A 21034-nucleotide genomic window follows, 5' to 3' on the forward strand; every position below is an offset into this window, starting at 1 on the left:
TAATTATTAGTTAATACTAATTAGTTGACATTTTTTTAATTGACAAGTAGTCGCTAGTGAGATTCAAATTTTCTTCTTCTTCCTTCAACCACCAAACTAACCTTATAAGTCCTATTAATTTTATAGTTGACATAAAATCACAATTTGACCAAAAAAGCTAATTGAAAGATCAAACACCAAATAAAATTAAACACCATATGCAGGCTCATCATATAATAAGCACAATCTCTAGTCGCAAATCAACTATTCTGTAACTAATCATACATTCTCTGCAATGAGTCTGCATAATGACAAAGAAAGTGAATCCAATAACTAACAATCACAAAAAACAACAAATAAACCCCATTGACCTTGCTGTCTCTTATAGCGAAAATGCCTCACCAAAAGACTAATCCTCAGACATTTTCAAAGAAGTCTTAATGTTTTGGAGTGCTGAGACGACAATTCTAACCACAGTTTTCCTGTTTTGATCTTGAATTGATGTGTTATTGTTGCTACAAATCAATAATTGGTAAGCCATTGTTAACACTGAGCCTCTTGGTCTATTAGATGATTCAGCAACTGTACCACTGTGATCTTCAGATATCAGAAATCCCGAAGGAAGAATTGAAACCATTGAATCTCCCCCATTCATAATCATGCTCATGTTTTTTTCAGAAATTGGAGCATAAACCATATACGATCCCATAGGATCAATATAACTATCTTGAAACATCAACACATCGCCCTCTATTCGGTTATAAGTCTGCTCCTCATGAAGATATATAAGAACAAATTTCATTTAGTTTATTTGATGCAATAACAAAAAATAAATAAAAGAATTTAATTAGAATGTAAATGTACTCGATAATCTAAAGTTATTTTTGCATAATGTTATCAAGATTGTCATGTATAATATAAGAATATTAGCTTTTGTAATTACTATTTTAAAAATCATATATATAGTGATTTTTAATTAATTAGCAGATCAGAAAAATCACATCAATAGATATATTTTTTTACTAGATATGGCATAGATTTTTTTTACATAAATAATACGTGAAAAGTAAATTTTAAAATAAAATCTTAGAAATTTTATTAGATATTGCATAATTATATTTGTTTTACTATTCATTTTAAAGCAATTAATTTTTTATGTTTCATGTTCCATATCACTCAATTTCAAGCTACATTTTGCTATCCTTTTTAGACTATATAAAGTGCACTACTTATCCATATTTCCTTATAACAAGTTTAATTAAATCTGTCCAAAAGAAAGTTTAATTAAATCTAGTAGTTAATTTGGATAGACAACAATGGGAACAGTGAAGATGAGTTTATACATGTACGAGTTAGGGAACGTGTGAAACTAGCGTATGTATATTATGCAATTAATAACTCTGAAGCATGTACTATATATCCAATATACTTACATATTTGACAATAAACACTAAATAATTTAAGTTCAAATATGTTCAAGATATTTAAGTTTGTGAAAGATGCTTCCTCTAATTTTTTTTCTTCTTATAGCACAGGTAGATTGAAACCATTTTTTTCTTTCATTTCAAACTAAATGTATGCTTCATCTGTGATTCAATGACAAAACTAATAAAATGGAAGAAAAAAAGATGATAAAATACCTTCAAAATTGAAATACAATTTCTTCCACCCATTGTGAAATGACTAAACTCATTTACTGCAAATCCACCGCTCAGAACATCCCACTGCAAGAGAAATAACAAGTATATTTATTATTCTATATAAATGCAAGGTTAAAACTAATTATTTGCAAATATATTCTAATGATCAAAATAAGGACTATTTAACTTGTTAACCTTATGAGATTGATATAAGATGGATTGGATGATTAAAGAAAAAAGGAGAAGAAGAAAAGTTACAGATTCGATTTTCTCTACTAATAAAATTAATATTCTGATAAACTAACATTTGTTAATAAAAAAAAATTATCAACCTTAGGACGATTTTTTGCTTCCATGAAGAAGGAACAAACATTCTGTTGAGGGACAGGGAGCCTGATGCAAGTGATGGCAGTGGCAATTATGCCTTCTGGCATGCCTGGTGTTGTGTTCTTCCGGAGAGAGATCTTAATCTCGGTGTTGTTTTCCTCTAAAGATTGTGCAAGGCCACCATCACGTAACTTATACAAAACACCAAAAAATCCTTGAACCATTCGATTAGAAAACCTCATGGCCCTCATCCTTGCATTGAATCCCTTCACCTCTGAACAAAATGGATCACATTGACTTAATTATAGCTAAAGTATAACACAATATTGACCAAGGAGGCTAATTAATTAAAATGAATAGATTATATATTGTAACCTTCTGGAGATGCTTGAGGGGGCATGTTGTTTATTGAAGTCCAAACAAACCTCTCACACATTCTATTAAGTGCCCAAAGCCACCTTTCAGCTCCATATGCAACATTGTCACGAGTAAAACCTCCTCGTGAGCATGTAGCAATCCTTTCATTCACTTCCACGTGCTCAGCCCAAATAACCTACAACATAGCATATAATATCATCACAAAAAGCTTACTATATAGTTAATTAGCATTATTAAATATATTGAGAAATGTAAATTTTTTATCAATAAATTTATCTTTTTCATAGTTAACTTTTACACATATTTTATTCTCTTTCTGATTATATTATTTATCACATCATTTTTTTTCCTTTCTTTATATATCTAAACCAACTTAAAATCATCTCTTTCATTTTTATTAAGTATAAACATTTTTCGTGTAGAACAGGTTTAGTGTATTTGACCTTTATACTTTTGATTAAATTCAGTTTTAGTTCCTATATACTTTTAGATTGATCAATTTAATCTTTATATTTTAAAAATAGATGGATTTAATTTTTATTTGGTCTTGTCCGTAAATGTCCAGTGATTAAATCCACCTTTTTATTAAAGTATAAAGACTAAATTAATCTATTTAAAATTTCAAGGACTAAAAACTAATTTTGACTAAAAAATACATTATATATATCCTTAACATTTTGACCTCATTAGTGACTTCTTTTCATACTGGTTTTAACAGCAAGATTTAAAATGGACGGTATATATACATCCATGAAGATAACAGTGTGCTAATTTTCACTAAATTTCTTTTCATAAATACCATGGAAAATTCTTCATTCATTTGATAAATAACGCAGCCAGATGGAAGCCTCCGAACTGGAGAATCAAGAACACGCCCTTCAATTGAATCAATCGACACATGAGCTATGGCCCATGTACCATCTGTAACTTGCTGACAATAACGAAGGAAGAATAATTCTCGAGACGACACTAGCGGTGAAATAGCCTGCATTTTTTCACACACCTGAAGAGAAAAGTAATCTTAATTTGTTATCAAATGAATCTAAAATTTACAAAACTTAGATAACAAAAAAGTTTGCATGAAATTATATAAATACCACTTGCAATGCTCCATTTCGATTCTCCAATGAACCCACATCAAGCACTTTGACTGTTTCTGATTTTGAAACTATTGTTGGGAAATGATTAACCCATTCCTCCTGGAACAAAGAGTTTCATACACACATCAATTTATTAATATTATAATATATATTAAAAAGAATAGATTATTTATGAAAATATAAAAAACTAATTTAGAAGGGGAGTGTATATAACAAGCATTATATGTAAGTGCTAACCGAATCCAAAAGCATCTCAACCAATTTCCTCGCTCTAATTCTCACTACTCTACAATATTTTGAAGATTCTTCACGAGTAGTGTGAGGAGGACTATTCAAGCTATCAACCCTAGGAAACATGCTTGCATATCTTTCACGAACGAGAACATATCCCGGCACACCATATGAAGACTTGGCCCATAAAGGCTCATTAATCCTCATAAGCTTAAGGAGTTCTGCCATAGCAAGATTAGCAACCTTTGCTATTCGTTTTGCTTCCATCTCTGAATCACTTGAAGCAAAATCATGAACAGGATCACTAATATCACACTCTTGCTTTACCAAAGAGGTTTCTGCTAAGGTAGAAGCCAGGGACGACTCAGGTTGAGACATCTGTAGTCCATGCATGTACCATAAAAGAACGTTAGAAATGTACTTACATATGCTCAACATAATTCATAAATAAATACACACAAATATATATATATATATATATATATATATATATAAAGTTGACTTAATAGTTAAGAAGCTTATAAGTATTCATGAAAAAAGAAAAAAGAAACCATGAATTCGATTCTTCTAAATAATATTTCTAACAAAAATTAATAAATTAACATTTGAGAGACAACTATTGTAACAAAAACAATAAAAAATATAATCCATTTTAGCAAAAAAAAAAAAAATCGATCAAGCTAGTTAACTACAAGCTTAATGTTCACGTAATAAGAATGTATTTGAAAAAATACTTTAATTAAACAATTATTAATAATTTATATTATTAAATAGAAGTTTATTTAAAAATTCAAACGTAATTTTTTTATAAAAAGAAAGAAATTTCATAAAGAGTTTTTTTAAAAGGAAATTTTATAAAGAATTTATAAATCACTTTAATGAAATTGAAATAAATGTTTTTCGAATATCATAAGTTCATTATTCCTGCCTTTCTTCCAAACTCAATTGATGGATAAATTTTCTCTCTAATGAAGATGCGTTCATTCTTTAGATGTCAATCCAAATTTTAATGTTTTATGCTCACAAAAATTGATTCTTAAGATATCAATATACGTAAAAAAATTATCAGCATTACTTAACTATGCTTGTAAAGAAAATTGTCATATGTCACATATATACCCCCCACACAAAAATAAAAACAAAAATCACCTTTGTCCTCTTATTTTGAAACCAATGCTTTATTTGTGTTGACTCAAGTCCAAGTTCCTTGGCTATTTGATCTCCTTGGGTTTCCTCTGGATGTGGGCAACGCTCGAAAAATCTTTATTTCAATAAAATAAAATAAAAATTACCAAATTGCTGTTATTGTATTCATATATAAGTTAAATAACAAATTAAAATGAATGAGTTATTTCAATCTAGCAAAGGTACTCGTACGCTTAAGAATGGGTAAATCGACTTAAAAATTATCCAAAACGAGCAAACCCTAGTGATTCATGACCATATGTTAACTTCAAAAAGGTTGTAATCAATAGAAGAAAATCTTCATAACCATTAAACTAAATTGTAAGCAAAGCAAAATCACCATCTCATCGAAGAGATCAAGAAAAAAACAATGAAAGTTAAGAGAGTTACTCTTCCTCAATTCACATAATAAACTTGATTAATTAGAAATCCCCAGGATAAATTTTAAATAACCTACACTACAATTCCCCCAAAGAGTATCAATGATCTCACTATGATCTACTCCTTGGTAGCATTTTCATACCTTTTACCCATAAATCAAGATTGATGGGTTCCTAAAACCAAACAAATAAAAATTTAAAAATAAGAAGATAGATCTTTAAAAACAAAAGGAGAATACTGTTAACAAGCAAAGGGAACTATACGTACACTTCAAGTTGAACTTGTTGATCTAAAGTGAGTTCGTAAGATAGCATTTTCTCATCACCACTTAAACCTCTAGAAACTTCCATTGAAAGATTCAAATTTCTTAACCTCGGAGAAAAGTCACTTCTAAAAGAATGAGGGTTATTTTCGTTTTATTCCTCTTTGTCTCTGTATGATATGATATGCGATCAATTTATAAGCTATTTTATATAAGCCCCTCATCCCTGAGAAATATTAGATGTAGAAAATATTAACTATTTCCCTAATTAATAAAATTTGTATTTAATTTTAAATGATAAAACACTTTTAACCATATAAGCTTCAACAGTTACATCATTGATAAGACAGAGCTAAAGAAGAAATTATGGAAAATATTGATATATAATGTGTAATGAATTTGGAAAAATGTTAATTGGAAATAAATGCATTGTATACAAGAGAAATGGAAGTTTACAAAGCATTCCATATATCAAAATAAAGATATCAGAAAATAGATATTAAAAACTGTAAAGGGTGAGTGCACACATAAAACAGAAAAAGAAAAGACTCAAATGTTAATGGCTGATAAACTTCCTACAATAATTTTGGTTCAAAATAAGCTTAAATATATTTTGGTTCATAATGAATTGTCGAATTTAATTTGTTTCTGGTTTCCAATAATTTTTTAACTTTATGATCCCTAACAGTTATTATTTTTTTGCTTTTAGTTCCTAAAGTCTTATTTAAATCACTTTATTTCACTTTTCAAAACATTATGTAAAGAAATTTACAGAAAAAAATATTACGGGCCAAAAAGTTAGAAAAATATTAGGATAAAATCCAAAAATTAATCAAGGATTAAAAATATTTTAATCCTTCAAAATATACAGTTAAAACTCTATAAATTAATAATGTCAAGACCGGAGAAATTTATTAATTTAGAGAGTTATTAATTTATCAATAAATTAATAATTATTAATTTAAAGAGTTTTTAAATAATTATATTGTACATACCAAACAAAAAGACAAATTAATCTATGCCTCTTAGAATTACGTTGCAGCGAACCTTGGGACTCAATGTAAATTAGTAACTACTATGTTCATATGCATTAAAAATCAATAATGACTTTTGAAATACAGTAAATGTAAACAAGAGGAACAAATGTGTTCAATGTATTATTAAGCAAGTTTGGCATATATAAATTACATGAATGTGTTAGAGTATTCAAACCATATCTCACAAGATGACTTCTCATCTAAAAGGTATTGCAAAATCAACTATGTCAGATCAAATACGTAAGGAGTTGTGTGAGTACAAGAGAGATAATCCGGCAAGCACACAAAAAGACTTGCAGAGATGGCTTGAGGGAAAATTTGAGTTGAAAGTTAGTCAAGAAACAATATCAAACACACTTAAGCGGTCAAATGACTATCTCTCTACTGAAATAGAAAAGGGAAGAGCAGAGATCAAAAGACACAAACCAGCAAAATATCTTGACATGGAGAAGGTTGTTTATGAGTGGTTTCTCCAACATTAAGAACGTGTGAATATCACAGGAGAATTAATTTTGCAGAAGGCAAGAGATACAATGAAACTCGTGTACCCTCATGATGATTCAGATTTTAACTTCTCTATAGGATGGCTTGGGAAATTCAAGCACCGACATGGCATAAAGTCATTTCGTCGTTTTGGCGAGAATGAGTCTGTTGATGTATAGAACATGGAGCAGAAATTGGTATCGATTCGGGAGAAAATTGATCAGTTCCCTATGAAAGATATTTTCAATATGGATGAAACTAGGTTCTTTTATAGGCTATAAACTGATCATTCATTGGCAACAAAACAACTTGAAGGAAGAAAACAAGATAAAGAAAGGCTTACGATAGTTATTTGTTGCGATGAAGATGACTCTGAAAAAATCCTTTTATGGATTATTGGGAAATATGCAAAGCCTCGTTGCTTCAAGAATGTCAACATGAATAGCTTGGATTATCAGTATCGAGCTAACAAAAAAGCATGGATGACTAGTGTGCTTTTTGATGAATATGTTCGTTCATTTGACCAAATGATGCATGGTAGAAGAGTTTTACTTGTGGTGGATAATTGTCCAGCACATCCAAGAAATATTGAAGGGCTAAGAAACGTTGAGTTGTTCTTCTTGCCACCCAACATGACATCAAAGATTCAACCTTGCGATGTTGGGATAATAAGAGCTTTCAAGATGCATTACCGTAGAAGGTTTTATCGCAAAATATTGGAAGGTTATGAGGTGGGACAATCTGATCCAGGGAAGATAAATGTCCTTGATGCTATCAATTTGGCAATCCCAACTTGGACGATAGATGTTCGAAAAGAAACAATAGCGAATTGCTTTCGACACTGTAAAATTCGTTCAGCTAGTGACGTTGCAAGAAATTTGGATGAATCCACTTTTGATGAAGAAACTCAAGACCTCAAGACTATGATCAATCAATGTGGCTATCGTAATAAGATGGATATCGACAATCTAATGAACTACCCAGGTGAAAATGAAGCATGTTCGGAGGTTCAGAGTTTAGAAGATATTGTGAGTACTATCATTGAGAACAATGCAGAGGATGATGGCGAAGATGATGATAAAATGTTTTTGGAGCCTGCTACGTGAAAGGAAACACTTATGGCGTCGAACACTCTTCACAACTTTATGATACAATACAAAAATACAACTCCTGAGCTATTGGATACAATAAGAAAAGTTAGAGATGAGCTCCAAATAGACTTGAACTTTAAAGGAAAACAGACAACTATTGAATCATATTTCAATAGAGTGTAATATATTTTTTTTCAGTTTCTATGAATTATTAATTTATGATTTTCTTGGGACCAAAAATTATAAAGGGATTTCACGAAAAATTACTATCTTATTATTTTATCGAGTTTTTCAATTTTTTACATTGGCCCAAGTCGGGACCGGATAAATTTATTATTTTAGAGAGTTTATTAATTTATCGAGTATTAATTTAAATATTTTCTACTGGACTATATAATCAAAGTTTTAATTTTTAAAATACTAAAAAATGAATTTATGTTGTATACATGGTATATATATCTATATATTTAGTATATCTGGGAAACTATATGAGACCGTCATTTTGACCATTTGTATCTTTAGCATATAAGAAAGTCATTTTATATTATATTAGCATGAGACAAATAAATATTGATTTAAATGATTAAAATTATCAACCTATTTGAGTAGAACTAGATTCAGATTTTTTAAGCAAGTCTCAAGTTTGACTTTGATTAATATCATAAAGACTAATTATTATTTTACACCAATATAACATAGTAAGCCAAATAATCAAAGTTAAAATATTTAAGTTACATGCTTAAAAAAGTCAATATGACTTTTTTCTTCTTCAAAATGTCATGAGTTTTTAAAGTGATCAGTTTTGTTTTTCTCATTATCATATAAAAAAATTCTCATTAGAAATGACCCATGTATATAGTTGTCTTTAATAATAATTATTTTATAAAAAGAATTAATTAATAATGGCATTAATATATTACTAGTGAAAATTAATTCAATTATTAATTATTTATAATAAATTAATGAAATTAATGAGGGTATTAATGAAATTAGAATTTTATTATTAAATACTAGGTAATTAAGATTAAAATAGAAAATGTTATTGTATAATAAAAAAAACAAAGTGAAAATAATATAGTCTTGTATTTTTGTATATGGTCCTGTGGAGATTGGTCTTGCTCTCAGAACCAAATTAATCTATGAAAAGCTCTACTTCTTTTTTGGTTAGGAAACATGTGCTCAAACTCTCGAACAATAGGGAACGTTGCAAGCACTAATTTATTCACTAGCCACTTTTGAAGAAATCTATAAAAGAAAATCTTAACACCCTTCCACTATGTCTTGGAAGACATTAGGAAAAAAAAATGACTTTGGTGTGAAGAAAACATAAAAAGAAGACTCTACAATTTGGTTAAAACAATTTAACATTACTTGGTTAACACAAAGTCAATCATTACCAAGGATACTATGAAATTCAATATTAAATTAACAAGAAACAACTTATCTTGAATCACAAGAAGACAGTCTATACAAACATATATTATTCTCGGTAAGAGTAGATATAGTCGACAAAAAGGTAAAGGTTTAACAAATAGTTATATACGATACATACAATCAAAAAGAAATAAAAGAATGGGTTACTCCTAAGTCATACAACACAACTAGGGTTCTTGATTTTGGAAAAACATACCTTGAATTAGATTGTCACCCCTTTGAAGACCCTCCCTTTAGCATGAGGTGTTGGGTTGGGTGCTCCTCCCTTTTTCAAGTTTGGACAGTCCTCGGTGAAGTTTAGCAATTAATATGCTAAAAAATCATTCAGTTTCAAAATGGGTGTTTATGGGTTGGATTAGACCAGATTTAGTTAACCCCATTTTTAAATAGATACAAATTTTTTTAGGTTGGATTGCGTTAAATTTGTGCAAATTTTTTACATATCTAATCCGATCATAAATGGATTGGATTAATCGGATCTCAATATTTAAAATAATTTTTTAATTTATTAAAAATTAAACTTTTTTAGAATAATAATTTATTTTTGCTTAAAACTTTATAAGTATGTAATGACTAAATACACTAAAAAAAGATTAAATTACATTATTTGATTAATAGAATTAATTATTTTAATGATAATATAATATTTTATTTTATATAAAAATAAAGTATTAAAAATAAAGTATTGTATTAGTATGAGAAAACATAAACAAAATTAAGATGAAAGATAAAAATAACAACTCAAAAAAGAAAAAAAAATCATGGATGATTTAATTTAATAAACTATGTGAACTAAAAATTAATGTGTTCTGAATTTAATAATTAATTTATATATAATAATAAATTTAATTATATGATTTGAGTTGAGTTAGGTTAAAAAAGAAATTACTCAACCCATATATGATCGGGTCTTAATTAGATTAGATTGAATTTGACCCAAACACTTAAAAATTCAACCCAATATAATTGTATTAAGTTGGATCACGGGTTGATTTGGATCCGTCAATACCCTTATCATTCTGACAAAGCATATTATCCTATATCCTTCATGCATTTAGTATATCCTTCAAGTTTGGGATTCACAATTGTCACATTCTTCTTACTATACAGTTTGTGCATTTTTGTGTTTGGATTTAGATTTGGATTTGGGGTATAACAATTTTTTACCATTTTTAGTTGCTAGAATTTATTTTAATACACCTAAACAATTTCTAAGGGTTTATAACTAGTAAATAATGAACTGTCACCAAAGAAGAATATAATTAATATCATGTTATCAATTAACAATGATATTTGATGGTTTGACTAAAAATATTGATGGACAAAAACATCAAGACTAAATTTGATAAAAAAAAATTTATTCAAATTCTAAAAGTGAAAAATTGAAAAGTTCAAGACTAAAAACACAATAACCCTAAATTAAATACTATTCAAAAAAAGAATTTGATTTTTCAATAATTTTTATTCAACTCAAATAAAATTATCTCTCATGATAAAAACATAGTTTTTATACTAAAATAAAAACAAAAACACATGGAGTGAATGAATTGCTACAAGTTATTCCAATTTAAGCAATTATTTAAAACTTAGTTGAATACTCAACGTAGATTTTTTTTTTGGTTTACCTTGAATAGTTCTACTATATCTTGAATTAAAGGAAAAAAAATCTCTCGAGTAAAATTGTGGGATAAGTAGCCTATTAAGTCCCTAGAGGGTTACAATTTAATTTATATATTTTTTAAATCACCAATTTAATTTACAAATGGGTAAATATTGCAATAAATTAGTTCAATACTTTATTATAAGTCTTGTATGTTTTGAGCTAATAATAAGTAATATATTTGTGGGATTATTTTGACATTAAGTGCATAGTTTGTTGTAATTTTTATACATTTATGAACTAAATTGCTCATTAAAAAAATGTAGGATTAAATTGTTAATAAATAATAATTCAACAACTAAATAAATTATTTATCCAATATTGATTTCTAGAAAGCATTTTGTTTATAAAAAAAGATAAATAACCAAATTATTCTTAAAAGTGTGAAACATTGATAAATTAATGCCACAAATTAGTCCTCATATTAAATTTGTGAGATTAATTTTGTTATTAACATTTAATTTTCAATAATTAATTTGATATTAAGTTATAAAGTTTAAGAATTAATTTATCATTAATTATTCACATAATTAATTTATCATACTTTTTTCATAAACTAAATTTCAATCTTTTCATCTTTCAAACAACTAATTTATCAATATCTTATACTTTCACGAACGAATTTAACTACTTATTCTAAAAAAAATAAAAAATTGTTAAGGGTAAAACGTAATTAATTTAATGCCAACCCAAATAGAAGTGAGCTGTGCACGGAGTCGCGTGACCTATGCTGCTGGGAACCGAAGACTGGATAACATTTTCTCTATACCATACAGAATTCCTCTGCTTAATCTACTCAGTCACTAGCATTTGCTGCATTACCATTCACTACTAGTTTTCCCACATGCTTTAACTAGCGCTTTTTTTTCTTTCTATTTTCATTATCCAATGGCTTCTTCTATTCCTCTTTATCAACCAACCAACACCTTATTCTCCAACACCCAGGTTCCAATTTCTTCTCTTTTTGTGTTTCTTCAATCTGAATCTCTTCCCAACCTTGTTTTCTTTCTGAACAGTTCAAAGGTTCGCGCCGTGGCTTCTTGTGGCGACCCAGTTACTCGTTTGGCTCTCGTGCTGAAAACAGAGCACGACCCATCAAAGCTTCGGTTGGTGCACCACCATTTCCCCTGTTTAAGCCTCCCCAAGTTGAAGAAACATCTTCCGAGGTAAATTTCATTTATTTTTTGTTCTTTTTTTCCTGTTTTGCCTCTGGCTTGTTTGCTAGTTGGTTGTTGTTTTTGATGGTTTGGTAGTAATTGACACCTAGGAGCAGTTAGAGTGAGTTATGTTTCCATAATTTGATGTGGTTTCATGTTGACAACACTTAGGCCATGTTTGGATGAGTTTCTTCATAAGTACTTAGAGGGAAAGAAAAATTGAATTCTTTTTCCATAAGCTCAAATCAACTTACGTGGAGATATAAGGTTCACCTAGTGGTTGGGGAAGGGTGAAGGGAAAAGGTGTAACATCTCAGAAGGGAGGGGAGAGGTCGCGGGTTTGAATCCCCTCAACTGACATATCTAACAAAACTAACAAACTAACATTTGCAGTTTAAAAAAAATCAATTTATGTACTTAACTTTTATTGAAACTTTCTAATCTATCTTATCCGGGAGCTAAGGTGTATAAGTTGACTAGTACTTCTGTGCTTGTCTTTATGCATTTGACAAAATAGCTAGTAAATATACAGTAACAATGTATGTGCCAAATCCATCCATATAGTTCATGACTGTTATATACTAAGAAGTTGATATAGATACATGGGCATATTGAGATTAAGAAAAGTAGAAATAAGTGGGAACATGATAGGGTCTAAAGTGAGAAGTAGAAAAGAGAGCTTATAGTGAGAAGCAGAAAAAAATGAGGGAAAATAAGGTTTACACCAAAAGCAGGAGAACTCTAAAAGAGATGCTGGGAAGATATGTAACTCAGAGGAAAGAAGTTAGGAATGGAGAGACTACAGATAGCTACAACGATCGGAAGTCTTAATTAATTAATTGATAATAATAATTTTATTAACAACAACAACAAAGTAGGGGGCATGGGAGGGAAACAAAGGTGGTAGGGAGCTGACACATGTCTAGCTAGAGCATTGTTTAATATATAGTAAGCAAATAGATTTGATGTATTTTTATGTTCATAACATTAACAGTTAAGAGTTATAAGGTTGATTTGGTGGTTGAAGGGAGAAGGGGGAGGGAGAGGTCACGAGTTCGAATCCCTCTCACTAACATTTTAACAAAAACTAACAATTAACATTTGCTGAAACAATTGGAGGTGGGATTTCAAATGGAGGAGGAATTTGTTTGATCATGAAAGTGATCTAGCTGTGAATTTTATGGAGGAGATCACTTCCATAACTATTCAGAGGCATGTTAAGGATATCATGATATGGAAAGCTGATCCTAGTGGTGTTTATTCCACTAAGTCTGCCTATAAACTATTGATAACCCCCTCTACCCCAGCCTCTGATGTGAGAACCTCAACATTACCATGGAAGATGAAAATTCCCCCAAAAGCTGCAGCTTTCACTTGGAGGCTTCTTAAAGATAGACTCCCCACTAGAGCCAATCTCATAAGAAGAAGTGTGATTATCTAGAACTCTGATTGTCCTCTCTGTGGCCAAGAGCAAGAGGAGGTGGGGCATTTATTTTTCAATTGTAAGAGGATAGTAGGTTTATGGTGGGAGTCCATGAGTTGGATACAGGTTATGGGACCTCTCCCAGCTTCTCTAGTTGACCATTTTCTTCAATTTTGTGATGGGTTTGGAGCAGAGATAAATCATAGTTCATGGTGTGGATGGTGGGTTGCTCTGACCAGTACCATATGGCAGCATAGGAACCTCCTGATTTTTCAGGACAAACCTTTTGATTCCCTGAAAGTCATGGAAGATGCTTTGTTCTTAGCCTGGTCTTGGTTAAAAGCTAGAGGAAAAGGTTTCAACACTAGTTTTAACCACTGGTCTTCCAATATCTCGGAATCCTTTGGTTAATCTGTGTGGGATAACCTTTTCAGTTGGGTTAGCTTGGGTTTTTTTGGAGGGCAGCACCAGAGGTGCTTTGTATTTCCTTTATCCAGTACCCCTTGTACTGTTTTTGCTTATAATAATATATATAATTTTGCCTTCCCAAAAAAAAAAACATTTGCTGATAAAATAAAATAAAAAAGTGAATGTTATTTCTGTAATTTGACGTGTTTTTATGGTTATAACACATAATGTGGTAGAGTGAGTGTTGTTTCAAATTTGATCTGCTTTTATGCTCATAATTCTTGATATTAAGATTCAGTACGTTCTTTCTTGAACGACCCACATTTGGATGAATTCTTCAAGGGGTTTCTGTTTAAATGAGATGTTTGTTGTGATTTTTCTTTATTTTCTATTTTGTTAATTTATTTGTTCCTCTAGTTGGAGCCTGCAGATCCTGATTTCTACAAGATTGGTTATGTCCGAAGCATGCGAGCTTATGGAGTTCATTTTAAAGAAGGGCCAGATGGTTTTGGTGTGTATGCTTCCAAAGATGTAGAGCCTCTTCGCCGAGCAAGGGTGAGTAGCTTCATTTAATATTGCTAGTTGCTACAAGTGATGTTACTCTACTTACGTTCTACCAGAGATATATCCTTTCCAATTGCTAGTGGTGGCACAAGTGTAAATGATGGCACATGAAGTCAACTTTCATCATTTTTGCACAATTAGTTATTTGTATAATATGTTTTAGGCTTAATTTCACTTTTTACCCCCAACAAATTAAATTGACACATTTTACCCTCAATTTTTTTAAAAACTTGCAAATTTTACCTTCCGTTGTTGAGCTGATGTGACATGCAAAATAAGCATAAAAATTGGGGGTAAAATTCACCAAAAAGTAAAAAGTTAGGGATAAAATTCGTCTAAAAGTGAAAAAGTTGGGGGTAAAAGTTCAATTATTTTAGCATGGCATGTTAGTTCAATGTCAAAAGGTAAAATTTGCTAGTTTTTTAAAAAGTTGAGGGTAAAATGCACCAAATTAATTTGTTGGGGTAAAATTCGCCAAAATGTAAAAAGTTGGGGGTATAAAGTGCAATGAAGCCTATGTTTTATGATTATATTCTTAATTCTTAATAGCTGTCCATGGATGATTTGCCTAATGTTGTACTTGGGCAGGTTGTAATGGAAATTCCTCTTGAATTGATGTTAACCATAAGCAAGAAGCTCCCATGGATGTTTTTCCCTGATATAATTCCCTTGGATCATCCAATATTTGATATTATCAACTCAACAAATCCAGAGGTAATTACAATCTCTTCTAAGTTCATTTCATAATAAGATATAACCAATTTGCTTGGTTGTTTTCACTTTTCATGATAAATACATACATTACCAATGTATCACCCTTTGTTTTAACTATTGTACCTGCTACAAAAGTAAAAAATGTTCTGGTTATCTGCTTAATGTAATTGTGCAAATCTTTGTGGCAGACAGATTGGGACCTAAGGTTAGCATGCCTTCTCTTATACGCATTTGATTGCGAAGGCAACTTTTGGCAATTGTATGGCGACTTCTTACCGAGTGCAGATGAGTGCACTAGCTTACTTCTGGCTTCAGAGGTGTGCATAAAACAAACTGGTTTTGCATCATTGAACCATGGTTTGATTGTGGTATTCCCTTTTCGAAATTATTACTGATCAATTCTTGATATCAAAGGGAGATCATGTACGTAGTAGATGTTTCAATTCCCACTTAATCTGCTGTTTCAAGGTTTTTTCCTTGAAAGCATTTTGATGTGCAGTTTCTGTGTTGAAGTTGGATCATATTATAAGACTAGGAAAAGTAATTATTCTTAATAATATATGAGCTAGTTGTTTAGTTTCTTTCTGGTTTTCTGCTTAGATTTTAGAGACACTTTGCCTAGTTCTTATCTTAAGATATTTGTAACTTGTAACTCAAGCCATTTTAGGTTTTTATATTTTGTATTTCTTATGGAAACCTCAAAGATAACTCATTTTTGTTGAGCCACAAGATACATATCAACTCTCTTGAGTTGGTCTGGATTAATCCTTTGTAATTTTAAGATTTTGTTGTATACACTCACATGCATTTGAGAATGGCTATATTTTGAAACTTACAATACAGTTTTAGTAGTAGTTTTATATCATATATTGATCTGTATCACCAGGAGGAACTTTTGGAGCTGCAGGATTCCGATCTTGCTTCCACTATTAGAAAACAGCAACAACGAGCCTTAGAATTCTGGGAGAGTAACTGGGTAAGGAGAATTTTTTTTGTCAAATTTGTTAGTCTCCCATTGTGCATAAAACTTACGATGCATTAACAAATTGTGTTAATCTCATTTAGCACAGTGCTGCACCCCTTAAAATAAAGCGTCTTGCACATGATCCTCAAAGGTTCGCTTGGGCAGTAGGTATTGCACAGTCACGATGTATTAACATGCAAACGAGAATTGGTGCTCTAAATCAAGAAGCAAATATGCTGATTCCTTATGCTGGTGAGCTCAGTTCTTCTTAGTTTGTGTGACTAAATATGATACTTTTTATGTACTCTTATAATCAAACAAGTCCCTTATCTTCAAATTTCACTTTAGTTTTATTTTCTTAATGAGTTTATTTATTGTGATGTCACTTACCTGTTTCAGGAGAAAATTTAGAAATTTAGAGAAAAAAATTAAACTGGAGAAAAGAAACATACAAAACCAAGTGTTATTATTATTATTATAAATTTATAATAGGAGTATGTACTACTACAGGAGGATTTAAAAACCTTCCCTATTTTAGATGTTCATTAATATTTAAAGTTGATGAACCAGTGGCATAAATTTGTTCATGGGACGGATTTTTTTCTCTGCCTGGCAGAACAAAGCATCAAACTCTTTGAGAAGGGAACAAGTGTGTAAAATGTGTACTTACTTTCTCTTGGGGGAATTTCTTTCTTTCCTTTTAATAATCTGATGTCTGAACTGTAGATATCAATAGAAATGAAGTTTGTAGAGTGATTGGAATTAATATTATGGGTTGTGAGATAGCTATGAGCCTTTTCATTTTCTCATTGACTTTTTTTTGTATTAAATTTGATTTGATTTCCAGTTCTAAAAAAAAATCTTTATCCATTCATTGTCATTGCTTAACTTGTTTATCGTCTTGTTAGAATTATAACAGTTTTCACATTTTTTTCCAACAAATTAGAATACAAGTAAACTAACACTACTAGGCAGTCCTTGGAATTATCTGTTTTCCTTAAGATGACCTTTGTAATGAGAAGAAAAAAAAACAAAAAACGACATGGTTGAGGGAAAGAAGCAGGCAAAAATGTGTAAAAGTTGATTTATATATATTACAGGTGGTGGAAGTGCTTCTTACTTTTCCTACTTACGATGTTTTTTCAACTAAGGTCATTGACTAATTTGGTCTTACTTTTCAGATATGCTGAACCATTCATTTGAGCCAAATTGTTTTTTCCATTGGCGTTTTAAGGACAGGATGCTTGAGGTTCTTATAAATGCTGGACAGCGCATTAGAAAGGGAGATGAGGTAAACCATTTGATTTTTCTGTGAAAAATATGTTCAGTTAATTACCCTTGTATTATTCACTGTGAGACATGGACATCCTGATTATGCTGTAAAAAATTGTAACAGATGACAGTTAATTACATGAGTACGCAGAAGAACGACATGTTCATGCAAAGATATGGATTTTCATCACCTGTGGTAACTTTCTTGATGAATGGAATATTCTATATCTTTTTTGTTCTTTATCCTGAATATTTGTGGGCAGAGACCTATGGAAATACACATTAAATTAAAAGAGAGTGGGGGTGGTGAAGAAAACTCACGGTCTAACTCAATTGGTTGAACAAGGTGCATGAGTTGTTGAAAAACCCCTGACATTGTCTTCGATTCTCACGGATAAAAAGAATCTCACGTACTGAAAGCCCATTATAGGTGCCACTGTCAACCATGCTCAAGTGTTGGCTGTGGAACCACCATGTCAGTTTTCCTCTTTTCTTTTAAGCGACATCAGCAAAGTCTAGCTTTTCCTTCATTGTATTTCTAACTCCTCTCACCATGGTTATGTTGCTGCATTTTAAGCATTCATTCAATACTCTTAACTGCATCTTTTCACTCTAACTTTAACCTTGGACTCTCAATGTTAACGAAGAGTTAGTAGTTTTCCTTGCTCTAGGAAAATCGTATTAAATTATTTTAGTTTGATATAAGTTTATAACCATTTGATATGTACTTCCATTTGCAACAAGCTACTTTGTGTGCCTTTTCTAAATCCACCATAGATCCAACCCAATTCACATAAGAAACTCTGTATTATGCTGTAAGACTTGTCCATGGTCACTATAAAGTATGTCATATGCATTGAAGTATTTATATCATGATTTTGTTATTTGATTGTTCTTGTAATGAACAATACATGTAAACTACCTGTTTGGTTTTTAGATCTACTGAATTTTGAAATGTAGTTCTCAGAGTTGCTTAAAATTGCAGAATCCTTGGGACGAGATCAAATTCTCAGGCAATGCACGTATTCATTTGGATTCCTTCGTGTCAATCTTCCATATATCTGGCCTTCCTGAAGAGTATTACCATAATAGTATGGGCAATATGAATTTTCTTTCTGGAATCTGCTGTTACAGTTTTGTCTATTCAAATTGGCATTATTTAGGATATCGATATGAAATTTATGGCAGATTGTCTGTCAAATGCTGGGGATAGTTTTGTTGATGGAGCAGTCATAGCTGCAGCACGAACACTGCCAAGTTGGTCAGATGGGGATGTGCCTCCAATCCCTAGCGTGGAAAGAAAGGCTGCCAAGGAGTTGCAAGATGAATGTCAAAAGATGCTCGCAGCATTTGCTACAACCTCTAAGCAAGACCAGAAATTGCTAGGTAAATTTGGCATTCATATCCTTACACTAAAAGGTAGATTCACATAACTGATTGTCATAATAAATTTATTATGCAGTATGATTGCTTTCAGAGAATATGTATACATAAACCTGTTGACTTTTCTTTTATGTCAGTAATACACATGGGCTAGAAAAATGTTTTGGGGGATATTCTGGTTGACCTTGAGTCAGTCTATCAACATTGCCAAAACAAGTTACATTCTGAGTTCAGGCTACAACTCTACATGATTACAATTATATCTTCTGCATAAGCTTCATCGGTTCTATGGAGAGCTGGATCCATTGAGCCCCCATTGACACCTGCAAGTTCACTAAGTAGTACTTTTGTCTAGTATTTTAGTCAATTTACACAAATCCAATTGGGCAAAAGGCTCAACCACTTGTGTAGTGGAGCTCTTCGAACTATCACCTAAGGTTTATAAAATAGACATGTGATCAATCCTCAAGGGTTGACTCAATCTTGTGAAATTATAAGATCAAAATTTACTGAAAGCTCCAAAATTGTGTGACTTACTGACTCTAACTGAGATTTCATAATAAAAGCTAATTCTTAGCTTACACATCATGCTTGCAGGTTCCATGACAGATGCTACGAGGACACTTGAAGCTGCAATAAAGTATGCCATACTTACATCATCTAGCAGTTTCACTAGTTTTTAAAATTTTATTTTCAGCGACATCTTAAACCCTAAACCCTGTAATTATAGTTTCGCTTTGAATGCCACATATGCAGGTATAGATTGCACAGGAAATTGTTCATGGAGAAAGTTATCCAAGCATTGGAGATGTATCAAGAGCAAATACTGTTCTGATCCCAATCTACTAACAGGAGAATAGTCAGTAAGATTTTGTAGCACTGTAGTGTCGTGTATACCTGTAATCCTGTGTCACTTAAAACAATGCTCTTTATCCATTAATTGTAGGTTCTTCATTCTGTTGTGCCTTACCATTTCTTTGTGCCGTTCCTTGATCTAGTGTTAAGCAAATTAAAAAAAGAAAAAAAAAGTGTAAAATTATAGTTATATTTATGTAAAATTTCAAAAATACTTTTTTTTAATTTATTAATATATTACATTTTTTAATAGTAAATATTTTTTATTTATAAAAAATATACAGATTAAATAATTCGTATGAGTTATATCAAAATTAATTGTCACAAAATTTATTATTTAAATTTACATGCGCATTAAATATACATTAGAAATTTTAGTGTTGTGTATAACAATATTATTTATTTTAAAATATAATTGGTCTATTAGCTCGGTTGATTAAAGTGTTGTGCTAATGAATTATACAGATTACATTATTTGTGTAAGTCATCAATAATAAATGAAGGTATTGAGGTTCTCAAACATAGATTTATTCAGCTAAGGCCTAAATTCATTCAAGGTAAGCTCTAACACCAAATAAACAGAATTCAAACATGCGTGAAATTAGGAAATCTAAAATTGCATTTTAGACCAATACATGCCAGAGCAATCATAATTGCTCAAGAATGATTTCTATTGGTGGCCAGATCGTCTTCTCTAACTCAAGAAATTAGTAGCGGCTTTCAAAAAAATTATATACCTAACGCGTTGATGTACTGCATAAGCTGCGTCAAAAATGTGGAGTAATGGATGCAAGCAAGATGGTTATAGATTATTTCAAATATAACCAGTAGTAATATCATATGGAAAATTGAGCATTAGTAATAAAGAATGGGAGATTCTGCAGTCATTGCGTTATACGAAGAAAATATCAAGGAGTCAGAATATACAGGAATTTCTATTCAGATTGTTAGTTATCCAAATTATGTAACTATGCATTTAAAATAATACATGATCTCAACTGAACTTCTTGCACATGAAAGAGGGAAAAAGTTAAGATGAATAAATTAAAAAAAAAAGTAATATTTTACTATTCACTTTCTTTTACCAATAATCGAGCAGGTTCCAT

The 21034-nt window shown here is 30.9% G+C and overlaps 2 protein-coding genes and 1 pseudogene across 2 annotated transcripts; 2 read left to right on the forward strand and 1 right to left on the reverse strand.

Annotated features, from left to right (window-relative positions):
- Positions 1-388: 388 nt before the first annotated feature.
- Positions 389-4033, reverse strand: LOC102667038 (homeobox-leucine zipper protein ROC2-like). Its single transcript, XM_041005257.1, has 7 exons — positions 3662-4033; positions 3422-3523; positions 3124-3327; positions 2322-2499; positions 1991-2220; positions 1620-1703; positions 389-745 (listed from the first exon to the last, which is right to left on the reverse strand). The coding sequence occupies exons 1-7, from the start codon at positions 4031-4033 to the stop codon at positions 389-391; spliced, it is 1527 nt and encodes a 508-aa protein (XP_040861191.1).
- Positions 4034-6702: 2669 nt separating this feature from the next.
- Positions 6703-8277, forward strand: LOC100782708 (CENP-B homolog protein 2-like; annotated as a pseudogene).
- Positions 8278-11892: 3615 nt separating this feature from the next.
- Positions 11893-20042, forward strand: LOC100786962 (protein PLASTID TRANSCRIPTIONALLY ACTIVE 14). The gene is made up of 13 exons (XM_014761910.3): positions 11893-12133; positions 12205-12354; positions 14594-14731; positions 15329-15454; positions 15643-15771; positions 16341-16430; positions 16520-16670; positions 17600-17709; positions 17815-17886; positions 18676-18781; positions 18879-19076; positions 19671-19713; positions 19830-20042. The coding sequence occupies exons 1-13, from the start codon at positions 12077-12079 to the stop codon at positions 19906-19908; spliced, it is 1449 nt and encodes a 482-aa protein (XP_014617396.1). The 5' UTR covers positions 11893-12076; the 3' UTR covers positions 19909-20042.
- Positions 20043-21034: the final 992 nt, after the last annotated feature.

The sequence above is a fragment of the Glycine max genome, chromosome 9 (genome assembly GCF_000004515.6).
Source record: "Glycine max cultivar Williams 82 chromosome 9, Glycine_max_v4.0, whole genome shotgun sequence".
NCBI classification, from domain to species: Eukaryota; Viridiplantae; Streptophyta; class Magnoliopsida; order Fabales; family Fabaceae; genus Glycine; species Glycine max.